Source organism: Hemiscyllium ocellatum, chromosome 16 (assembly GCF_020745735.1).
Source record: "Hemiscyllium ocellatum isolate sHemOce1 chromosome 16, sHemOce1.pat.X.cur, whole genome shotgun sequence".
Taxonomy (NCBI): domain Eukaryota; kingdom Metazoa; phylum Chordata; class Chondrichthyes; order Orectolobiformes; family Hemiscylliidae; genus Hemiscyllium; species Hemiscyllium ocellatum.
This window is the reverse complement of record NC_083416.1, coordinates 80,129,421-80,141,929: the sequence shown is the minus strand read 5'-3', so window position 1 is coordinate 80,141,929 and position 12,509 is coordinate 80,129,421. Positions and strand designations below refer to the sequence as shown.

Genomic DNA, 12,509 nt, shown 5'->3' with positions numbered 1-12,509 from the left:
AGAACAATCTTTGATTCTTTTTAAGGGACAAAGTGAAACATTTCTTCTGAAATAAGGTGGTGAAATGTTATCATGAATAGTGGGAAATAGAGATTTCAGGCTGCAATCACATCAATTCTGATGAAATTCAATACTGGGGAAGGTTGGGTGTTGAATAACTACTTCTGCTGCTTGGTCGAAAACTCTCCAAAATTAATCAGAATTATGCGTTATCAACCATGTGCTTCTTGTCACAATGTGTTGAAGAATTCAAATAATATCACGATTATTCCAAACCAACGGTAATTTTTGTTAGCGTGATTCGTTGATTGACAAGCAGTGAACGTATTGCAACACTGAGAATAAACATGTTCCATTGAATTGATTTGCTCGTTGCAATATATTTGTTATCTCAGTGTTCTCGATTGATGCTGAACAGATTAACTGCCGAAAAAGCTCAGCGCCTATTCTAATTTTAACACCAAAGCAGCATCTCAGATAATACATCTACAAGATTTGTGTTTGTCGCTTCTAATACGTAAAGCCTGTAAGCATTCCATTAAAAAAAAACATACGTCTAAGGTTTCATTCCCCTTTTTCTTGGATACTCATAGCTGTACAAACTGCAAATTAATTACAGTGCAGATTAACACAATTAATCATACCTATGTGCCTAGAGCATTAATATCATCCAGAGGCAGTGTCGGGTTACAGGGTTTTAAAAACAAAAAATCACTCTTAGAGGATTCGGGTGACAGACAGACAGTGTAATTATATGATTCTCGAATTGGCAGAGTTTGAGCAGAATCTAGATAATTTAAATTTGCCTTTGTGACATCTCGACAATAAGAGGCACCCGTTGAATTTCTCTGTCTGTAGCAACAGAATCTGAACGCGTAACAGTAATTATTCCTATCTTGTTTGCACTTCACAACGACCAGAAGAATTATTATGAATAAAAATATACAGGAAGTTGATCCTAAAATTATGATCAACAGAAAATTTATATCTGAAAATAATTCTGGATTTCGAGGTTTGCTTTTGTGTTCAAAGGTATTTTCAGTAACATTACTTTGGATTGTAAAGAGAATTGAAACTGAACTGGAGAGACTCGGCTGCCCATTGTCCCTGACCAAAATTACAAGCGCCTGTCTAAGAGCATCTTGCTCCCTAAAATTTCGAGTCGTTCGAATTTCGCCAGAGGTAAATCCCACATTAAAAATGCTGTGATCAGTAGCCTCTATGAGCTGGTAAGAAAGTCGTGCATTCTGTCCAGAATCTGCGTCTGTCGCAATTACTTTGGTAGCCAAATACCCGGGATGTGCAGATTTTGGTACAATCAAAATCGAACTGCTGTGGTTTGAAGGTGAGACAATGACTGGGGCGTTGTCATTTTGGTCCAGGATAATAATATTTACGAGAGCAGTGCTGGTCAGTGAGGGAGTACCGCCATCCTGAGCCTGAACTTTGATCTGAAACTTCTTCTGTGTTTCATAGTCAAAAGAGCGTAGCGCGTAAAGGTGCCCATTTTCCGAGTTAACACTGAAGCGGCCAGACGCGGAACTTTCATGTGTGAAACTGTCCAATAGGAAATACGATACAGCGCTATTCTTGCCCATGTCAGGGTCGAAAGCGGTAACATCAAATATTGACGCACCAGGAGCATTGTTTTCCATCAGGAACACATTATATACAGCCTGCGTAAATTGTGGTGCATTATCATTGACATCAGAAACTGAAATGTGCATAGTTTTATTTGTGGAAAGAGATGGTGATCCTGCATCCCAGGCAGAAATGGAAATGTTGTAGTACGGAGAGGATTCGCGATTCAGTGTGTCACTCACTATTAAATTGTACTGCCCGTTCAAAGATTTTTGAAGTTTAAATGGGATATTTGGTGGCAACTGACACCGCACTTGTCCATTTCCGCCAGAATCAGGATCGGTTGCACTTATTATAGCGATCACAGTCCCTCTTGCAGCATCTTCGCTTACTTCAATGGATAACGGGTTTATTTTTAACTCCGGGGCGTTATCATTAACATCAACTATTTCGACAAGAATTTCAGCACGCCCAACTAATGCGGGTGTACCATCATCCACAGCTTCCACATCAAGTTGGTAAGCCTCTTCTTCTTCATAATCTAGTGAGCCTTGAACTCTGATCTGCCCAGTTGCCGGGTCCAAACTGAACAATTCCCTCACACTGTGAGAAACGTGGCTGCTTAAATAGTACTTCACCTCGCCATTTGTTCCCTGGTCTAAATCAACAGCATTTATTGTTGTAATTAATGAACCTTTAGGTAAATTCTCCAATGTTTTAGTTTTGTATGTCTGATGATCAAATACTGGGGCACAATCATTTACATCCAATATAGTGATGATTATTTCTGCAGTACCGGATCTACGAGGAGTTCCACCGTCAAAGGCCGTCAGTGTCAGATGAAAACTCGAGAGTTGCTCGCGGTCTAAGGGATTTTCTAACATCAGCTCTGCCATTTTACTCCCATCGCCTCTCGTCCGAGTCTTCAAGCTAAAGTGCTTGTTTGTGCTGATTTCGTAACTACTCACAGCGTTAGTACCCACATCTGCATCTTGCGCACTCTCCAGTAGGAAAAGTGATCCTACTGCAGTTACCTCAGATACTTGTAAAACGTATCTCATTTTCGGAAACTTAGGCGAGTTATCATTTACATCCAATATGTCGACATTGACACGGTGCATTTCCAAAGGATTTTCTACCGCTACATCCTGAGAAACAGAACAACTCACAATTCGTCCACAGAGAATTTCCCTGTCGATTCTCTCGTTTACAACTAAAATGCCATTCCCCATGTTCACCTTAAATAGCGGCATTCCGTCATCAGAGACGAGCCGAAATTTGCGAACTGACATCTCTCCAATGGTTAGGCCTAAATCCTCCGCAATATTCCCTACAAAATCACCGCGCTCCATTTCTTCGGGGATCACGTATTGTATTTGACACAAAATTAAATCCGAAACGCAAGTCAGGAATGCAAAATAGTACAGCCGGTTGAGCCATTTCGCCATTGTTCCGGGTTCGATCTAATTATATATCTGCGAAAATGCCGCCCAATATCGTTGTCTTGTGAAATCAAATATCCTTTCCGGTGAAGGAAATTGTCGTCATTAAAATGATAAACGTGAAATCTCGAACTGAGCGATCATCCATTGCAGGCTGGTTCGGATACGGGCAACGTTTGCGTTTCTCGTCAGTTCTGCGCTGGGTTTTGTATGAAAAGAAAGAGGAGGTAGATCACTGACAGTGTGTGGCTTTCTTATTGGTAGACAGCGACGCAAAGAGTTCTTACTCATTACTGCATCAAGCTTTTCTTAAAGCAGAACAGTTTTCATGGATTGACAACACCAATAGGTTGTCTATTTAATGGTGCGCAATTAAAATTGCAATCTTAAACTGTTCAATACTTTATTACCAAACTTTTTATTTGTTTTGGCAAACTTTTATTACTTGCAATTGGTCATTGAAAGTAACGACATTTTTAAAAAAACTTTCAGGAAGGTGAAATGGTGCAAGGGATTTTCGTAACTTTTTTCAATTTTTTATGTCATGGTTGCTGAAACATTAACTTAATCTGATTCAATTCACTGAAATATCTTGGGAAAATGTCTTCTTGAATACGATATCCGTTCTAAACCCGCCTATTTCCCCTGAATTTGATAATTTTGAAGCTGCACATCTTTTTGGGCTGTGAAGTAAATTTTTTGTGCTTTGGATTGTGACTATTTTGTTGCATTCGGAATTAAAACTTGATAACATATCAAAGTCTTTCTGTTCAGACCTCTTCATCTTCAATTGTCCAATCCAATATTTTAATTACTTCACATTTATCTTAATACGTTCTCACCGATAATACGTCAATGTACAATCAGTTTCTCTGTGGGTTATGCATCAATACCATAATAATCTAAGTATATATCATTGCTCTTTAGGCCTCAATGACCATTCTATCAAGTAGATGCACGTACCTAAGAGCATTCTCACCGTGTATTCCCCAATGTTTGGTATGTTAGCTGTGGCAGGGCACTTTGGTACATTTATACAAGAACATGCATGCATTAGTGACATTCTGCTGATATTATTGAACGATAAATATCGGATAAAAGACCATGAACATCCTCACTGGTTGGTCTTGATGTTACCTGTGGTGGGAAAGTCAGTTTACTATTCAACACAAAATCACAGGTACAGCCCAAGATATTTCCAAAGCTATCAATCGATTAGTTTCACCCATACATTCCCGTATTTTGGCATACTTCACTTCAACATACGTAACATGGGTTATTCTCATTCAAAGTTGTGTCATCTTCCTGTTATTTCTTTTATTATAAGTCAGCTATAAGATTAATTTTCATTTAAATGGATTGAGGAGCTCTGGAGAAAACTTACTGCCACAAAAAAATGTAATTTGAAGCATTTGTAAAACATAATGCAAACATTACTGTATGGATCTAAATACAGCCAAAGTCTACTTGTCTGTTCTATCTTTTAAAAATACGTACAATTTTCGCAAATGTTACTATTTTACATTATACTTGATTGTATTCCTGCTTTTAAAATTATTTCAAATCCAAAAGTGGCAACAACATTTTTAAGGTCTTGTTTTGTATTCACCACAGCAGTGTCATTGGCCTGACAGATTCAGTTAGAGACTAAGTAATTTCCTTCCAAAACAATCTTTACTATTTTATACAAATTAAAATCACCTCCGATGTTTTCATTGATTCTTGTTTTAAATTAAAATTTTAAACTTGTGTGTCTCCTTAAACTTCATGCACATTTTCCATTGATTGTTGAAGTAACAACATGTATCAAGTTACTTTATGAATTCCAATATCAGAAACAATTGTGTTCAGGCTTGGTGATTTTAAAATATTTAAACATTTATTTCGTATTTAAGCAATGCTTTCATATTGGAGACAAAATTGATTGTAGTCAGTTCAGGATTCTCCCAATCTCTAGCATGTTGTTCCAGAATATAACAAATTGTATGATTGGCCTTGAGTCCAAATTTGATCCCTTCAGGTAAATTCTTGAATCAGCAAGTTACCTGGATCCCCTACTATGAGCTCAGTAGAGAGGTAGCCTTTGAAAAATTGTCAAAAGGAGACTAAAGAAAAGACCCATTGCGTCTCTGGATCGAAGCCAATGGGGTAATATCATCTAATCATATTTATAAATTTGGAAATGTAAATGTATTAATGTCCAAAACCGCACATCCAGCAATATGGCAACATTTTAAAAGTTGACAGCAAAAAAGGTTAGTCCTCTGCTATTCTGTTAAAGGAAGGGTCACAAGTCATTCGTTTTTACAATGTCATTATTGTCTATATTTTATTTTAAGGAATCACTAACATCTCCCGATTATTGAAAACTGCCTTGTGAATTTTCATTTTCCATTCTATGGCATTTCTCAAATAATCTGATTATATTAAAAATCATGTGTAATGTTTCCATAACACCAAATTTAACAAAAATGCAAGCCTATAGAGCAAGATTTTTCTCTCACCTACTTATGTGGTACCATATTTTATCCTTAAAACAATTTCCAAATTCTGAATTTAACATAGTTGCCCTTCAAATTCACCCGACATGTGCTTTTTCAGGGAAAAGTGTAGTGTTCACACCACAGACATTTTGTGCTGAACTTAATTTTAAAGAGTGAAGTTTTCACCATTTCAAAACAATTTTACTTCTACCTCAATTTTTATCGAATATTTTATGTTTGCGAACACCATGATTTGACTGGAATGATATGAATGTTCACGTTGTAAAAGTCATGTAATCTCTGCGAATACAGTCTATATTTTTGATGGTGGGCATGTTAAAGCTCACTGGAGGAACGTGGCTCGTGCATAATTGAGTTTTTTTAAAATATACCTGCTTCAGGACCCTCCGCCCGCTACATCCACCTTTGTATTACTTCAATTCGGTGTAACATTACACGCCAGCTTTGCTTCACTACAAGATGGGTCGTTCAGATGGAGGAGCAATTTTAACTGTGCTGCTTTATCAGCTAGGATTGGTTTAACTCATTTGGTTGTCTTATCGGTTTGCCAAATAGTGCAATGAGGACGCCTTCGGTTTAATTCCCATCAAGATTTTGAGGCTACCATGACGGGGTTTCCTACTTAATTGCTTCCCTTGCCTGAGGTCAGGTGGCCCTCAAGTTAAATCATCGCCTAATAAGACAGCAGCCCCAATGGTCTGGTAAGACGATGGTGAGGCAACAAAAAGTAGAATCACTGGTAAACTGTTTTCTCTCACACCATAAATGACTTATCATACGCTACAACCTTCTGTTTGAAATTTATGCTGAACACTTTCTTTAATCCCAGCTCTAAATCGGATGCTTTTTATATTCAATTCAGCTTTTGCCTAACGAAGGAGCAGCACTGCGAAAACTTGTGATCTCAAGTAAACTTGCTGGACTATAATCTGGCAACATGTGACTTTTGATTTTGACCACTCCAGTGCAACACCGGCACCTCCACTTCAATTCATGAGTTTAGGAGTAGAGTGGCCCTGTCAAAGATCAAAAGTGAGCATCACTGAGCAGATTATTGTTGAGCAGGACTGGCTTGATAGCATTTGTCTGATAAGCCACAGTAGACTGATGGGACGGCTATTGGTCAGGTGGGATTTATTCTGCTTTTTATGTACAGGACATACTTGGGCAAATTCCCACATTGTTGAGTAGATTCCAGTAATGTAACTGTACTGGAACAGATTGGCTTTAGAAGTGGTGAGTTCTATACACAGTCACACATAATATCAGCTTATCAGCATGCCCTTGGCAAAGACAAATGCACTTGCAATTCTCACACACAGAAAGAGAACCCAAGCTTTTGGCTGTACGAAAGAGAAGTAGAAAGAGGTGTAGCAGCTTTCACAAATCCAACAGCTACTAAAAGCTGAAACTATAATTGTGGCTCTGTAGATGCTTGATCCCACACATTCAAGCTACTTCAATGTTTACAACTTTTTTAAGAAAAATAAATTGTCTATGCTGTTTACCTTATTGGCTTGAGGTAGTCACGTCATCACCTCTCTCTTAACCACTATGCATAAAAAGCACAAAATACACCTTTTAAAGCCATAAAGTCATCAAACCTCCACCCTTCAAAAAATGAACCATCGATATACAAAGATAGCTTCATTTTTCAGAAACCTTTAGTCTTTAGTAGATTACAAGACATAAACATTCATTGACTGTAAGATGCAAACATTCACTATTACAGTCTAAATTAGAGTGGTGCTGGAAAAGCAAAGCATATCAGGTAGCATCCGAGGAGCAGGAAAATCAATGTTCTGGGCAAAAGCCCTGTTCTATTCCTGATAAAGGGCTTTTGCCCGCAACATCGATTTTCCTGCTCCTCGGATGCTGCCTGACCTTCTGTGCTTTTCCAGCACCACTTTAATCTAGACTCTGGTTTCCAGAACCTGCAGTCCTTGCTTTTACCTTATTCACTATTGCAGCCCAGTTTAGCCCACTTTTCCCAGCATCGAAAGCCTCTGTAATCCTTCATCAAAGGAGTAACAACACATCAGCAATTACGTTATTTCATCCAGCCAACTGTATAATTTTCAACTTGGATGGCTGTAATAATAGTCACCATTTAACTAGTCTGCAATTTTTATATTGTTTGTCCCAAAAGCATTAAGGGATTATGGTCAGGAAATACAATTGGCTTGCGCAAATTGTTGTCAAAATACGACAAAATATTGCAATGCCAACATCAAACTCAAGGTCTCCTGATATCTGAAATATTTCTGTTCGTGATTATTAACTTTTCTGGCAAAAGCACCCAATATGTCTTTCTATCGTCTTATTATCATTTTGCAAGAGTTCATAAGATCTAATTTTTACAGTTGGTCTCCTTAACTTCACTGGGGGAAACACCTTGTGCAGAATTGTGATTTCTTTTTCTATTTTGGCTGCAGGGCCGACCGTCTGTTTTTTTTCCATATTTGAATTAGTTCTGTCCTGCCTGACATTACTCGACAGCTTTGTATGAACAGTCAGTCAGAAGAATCACTAATTTCAACTGCACCATACTTGCTGGAATCACTGGTGAAACTTCTTTCTCCCACACTTTCCAAGGAGCATCATGGTCATCTGACCTTTCCACGAGATAGCAGTCGTCACGTCCCGCTGTTTGCAGATTTATGCCTGATATTTTCTTTGATCACTGCATTGAATCAGATTTTCAATTGACATTCAAATCAATTCGAGGTGACCTCTGTATTGAAACTTTCCAGGATTTGTGTTTAGCATTTGCCAGAACATGGGCCAGAATTCTCGTCATACCACCAAGTCAGCCAATGCCATCTCGTTGTAATTGCTGAAAGCCTGCACCATCAATCCTACAGATAACAGGTCGTCAGTATGCATCACATTAGTGACGGAGCAACATCTCTCGCTGGGAGGCATACAGCAGTCTTAACGAACACTGGAGTGTTAACCCAGCACTGTTGGGTAACCCGTAGTGACCCATCGACTCCCTTTCTGAACTTCTTTGCATCGGTTTCTGCCTCTATTCATTTTGGACGCTATTCAACATGTTCATGACTACACTGTGTAGGAGAGAGAGAGAGAGAGAGAGAGCAGGTGGGGTGCAGGGCATGCCCTCTTTATCAGGCTCTTACCCATGATGTTTGCTGCAACAATCACATAGACAACTGCAGAAGGAACAGTATACTTGGTACCTCCTCTTTGCACAGAGTTCATAGGTGGCCCAATCATCTGGCTTAATGAGTAGCCCTCGATGGCTGCTACCTAAAAAGAAAGTGAACTTCCGCCAAGGAGATTACAGAGCTGTCGTCAGGCTTTGCAGGCATAGTAGTTCATTTCGCCCAATTGATTTACTGACGCACAGACGAATGGCTAGAGGCCTTCAGAAAGAGCCTTTGAGACTTGGCGAGTCGCACTATTTGCCATCATTTTGGTTTTCTCCTTCCTCTGACTGAGTCTTTTCTTAATAGTCATGAAAACGCTCGCAAATAAACCGGTATATTCTCATTTCTTTTAAACTGTGCATCATCCAGAACGACAAACCCAAAGTTCAAATTAAGAGACAATCCTCCTTTAAATGAAGCAATTCATGGAGAATCGTCGTCTGTGATACACTGTAACGAAAATGAGCATTTTTCAGATGAAAATACACGATTATAAATCACATCTTCTCTCATGCTGTGAATTTACACCAGAAATCGCCATACATGACACAGACCGCAGCTTCCTGAAGGTGTAACAACTTTTAGAACGGGCCATGAAATCCTGCTGTGCAGTTAGAATATTTCCTTTTGAAGTTTTCTAGAGATGATGCAATCCCAAATAATCAGGTGACATTTTGAAACAAATGTCCTTGGGTTTTTTTTAATCGTGAAATTATCGCAATTTCTGTCCACGTGTTATTTGTTGCAATTTGAAGTTATCAATGTTCCTTTTACAAAATTGTCATGTCATAGAATCATTGAGTCATGGACTCAGAGAGCACGGAAAGACACCCTTCGGTCCAACTCGTCCATTCCACCTAGTTTCCCAAATTAAACTAGTCCCACTTTGTAGCATTTGGCCCATGTCGCTCTAAACCTTTCCTATTCGTGCAGCTGTCTAAATATCTTTTAAATGTTGCAACTGTACCTGCATGGGAGACTTTTTCTAGCAGTTCATTCCACACATGAACCACCTTATGTGTGAAAGAATGCCCCTCTTGTCCCTTTTAAATCTTGCTCCTCTCATGTTAAAAATATGGCTTCAAGTTTGACCTCATCCACCCTCAGTATAAAGTCCTTGCTATTCATCATATCTGTGCCCCTCATGATTTTATGAAATTCTAGCTTGTTATTCAACATCGTCCTGCAATCCACTGAAAAAAAAAGCCCCAGCCTGTCCAGTTTCTCCTTATAACTCAAAGCCTCCAGGCGGAGCAACAATCTGGTAAATCTTTTCTGAATACGCGCCTATTTAATGTGTCCTTCCTACAGCAGGGTGTCCAGAACTGTGAAGAGTACTCTAAAAGTGGCCTCCTCAACGTCCTGTACAACCTCATTCTAACGTCTTACCTCCTATGCTCAATGATCTGAGCAAGGAAGGTAAGTATTCTAAATGCCTTCTTAAACACCTTGACTACCTGTGATGCAACTTCCAAAGAACTATCCACCTGAAACCCTGAGGTTTTTCTGTTCCATAACATTATCAGGGCGATATCATTAACTGTATAAGTCCTGTCCCTCATTTTACCAAAATACCTCGCAATTGTCCAAATTAAATTCCAGCTGCCACTCCTCAGCCCATTGGCCCGATTAGTCAAGAACCTTTTCTAATTTTTGGTAACCTTCTTTACTGTCGAGTATGCCACCAACTTTGGTGTCATTTGCAAACTTACTAACCATGTCTCCAATATCATCACTCAGATCGTTTGAATAAATGACAAACAATTGTGGATTCAGCAAAAATCCCTGTGGAGCACCAATGGTCACAAGCTCTAGTCCGAAAAACAACCCAGTACCACCATCCTCTGTCTCCTACCATCCAGCTAATGTTATACCCAATTGACAATTTCTCTCTGAATCGCAAGTAATCTAACTTTACTAAGTACTCCATTGGGCAGGCCCTTGTCAAAGGCTTTTCTGAAGTCCATGCAGAAAACTTCTATTTTTCTTGCCTCATCAATGTTTTTGATTACATCTTCAAAAACCTCAATCAAAGACAAGATTTCACACAAAGCCATGCTGGTTGTTCCTAAGAAGACTTTGCCTCTCCAATGCATGTGAATCTTACGTCGCACAATCCCCTTCAACAAATTACTCTTTCCGGATGTCAGATCCATTCGTCTATAATCCCAGGATTCTCATACAGCCTTCCTTAAGTAAAGCACAACGCTAGCCAATCTGAAATCCCCCGGCACCTCTCTAGTGGCTATAGATGATACAATGCCTTTGCAAAGGCCCCACAGTTTCTTTGCTAGCTTCCCAACTTATCGTGGGACACATCTGACCAGTCCCAAAGATTTACCCACCTTTATGCTTTTTCAGACCTCCAACGCTTTGTCCTCAGTAATGTTACTGTATTCAAGACACCAATATTTATTTCTCCGACTTCCATCGCAGCCATACTTTCTGGCATCAACTGACTCGAATGTTCCCACCCCTACACCACTCCGCATTTAAACCAGAGTGTCAAAATTAGAGATTTTTTTTCCGACGCAAGAGGTGAGTATTGAATGACTGCTTGCAATTTGTAATAAAATGATAGAGGTAACAATAATGTAACTTGCCCCCGCCCCCGTCCAATTTCTATTCTCATTGATTGAAATTGATGTCAGAAGCCAAACTTTGATTTATGAACCACCTGCTATTTCAGCTGCTAATTTTACAGTCTTAAATCCGCTCCTCTATATGAGTTCTCAGTCTATCAGAAAGTGAATTTTGAACCTCTTCAAAATAACAGTCGCTTCAAGTTTGTCGTATTTCTGATCTATTTTCAATGCCTCATCTACCTATCAAAGTTACTTTGACTGATCCTTTCAAACTCAGTGTGTGTTTGACCAGGTTCTTTCCTTCGCTTCCTGAAACACTTTCTGTCGGCTTCTCGCACTGGTTTATGTACATTTAAGATGAATTATTCACCACATCATACCCCTCATACTTCCTCTGATAGTGATACAAATACCGTACTTGCCCCAACTATCACCTTTGAATCACCAATACTCAGATAGTAACTCAAACGAAATGAAAAAAAAAACTTCTATACCCTAGTCATTAAATTTTGGAAATGCTTGGAAAAATTGGTTGATGCGAGGACATTATCCTGATGAATACTTATGGCTTAAATTTAAGGCTGAAATTATTGTCACAAAACTATCATTGAAAATTTCCTTTTTATTAAGTATGACCATAACACAAAATCACAAATTGGTTGATCACAAACTGCACATATGTGACCCATTGTGTCTGCACTGGCTAGTCAAATGAGCATCATTGCTTTGTGACAATTTCCTACTTTCTACGACGGCCATCCACATCATTACACATTATCAATATTCAAATAATTCCAATGCATTCTTGAATGTCTCAAATGATTCTATCTACAACATTTCCAGACTGCAGATATCCTTCAATCTACAAGCGAAGTGAAAACGTATGTAAATATTTTCCCTCTCCTTGTTCCTTTTAGGCGCAGGAACAACTTTTACCTATTAACTCTATTCAGCCCGTTCATGATTTGCAAAAGCTCTACTAAATCTCTACAAGGCTTCGTGTCAGAACAGTCCCAAGTTGTTCAAACTATCATCGTAACTGAAGTTTTCATTCCTGAAACCATTCTGCACTTCATCGACTCTCCGCAATGCATTCAGAGTTTTCCTATAATGTCGTATCCACAACTGTACACAATCCTCCAGCCGAGGTCCAACAGTGGAGCGTTTTCCCTTATTCCTCTCCTATTTAAATATTCAAGGTCATTTGCAATCAATACAATAAAATAT

At 38.9% G+C, this 12,509-nt stretch overlaps 1 protein-coding gene across 1 annotated transcript; it reads right to left on the bottom strand.

Moving 5' to 3' along the window:
• Positions 1-590: 590 nt before the first annotated feature.
• Positions 591-3,029, bottom strand: LOC132823107 (protocadherin-10-like). The gene has a single exon (XM_060836646.1). It carries the CDS (start codon positions 3,027-3,029, stop codon positions 645-647), a length of 2,385 nt encoding a protein of 794 aa, XP_060692629.1. The 3' UTR covers positions 591-644.
• Positions 3,030-12,509: the final 9,480 nt, after the last annotated feature.

Excerpts from the sequence above, each read along its gene's own strand:
- LOC132823107 (XM_060836646.1), bottom strand. The coding sequence starts at position 3,029 with ATGGCGAAATGGCTCAACCGGCTGTACTATTTTGCATTCCTGACTTGC.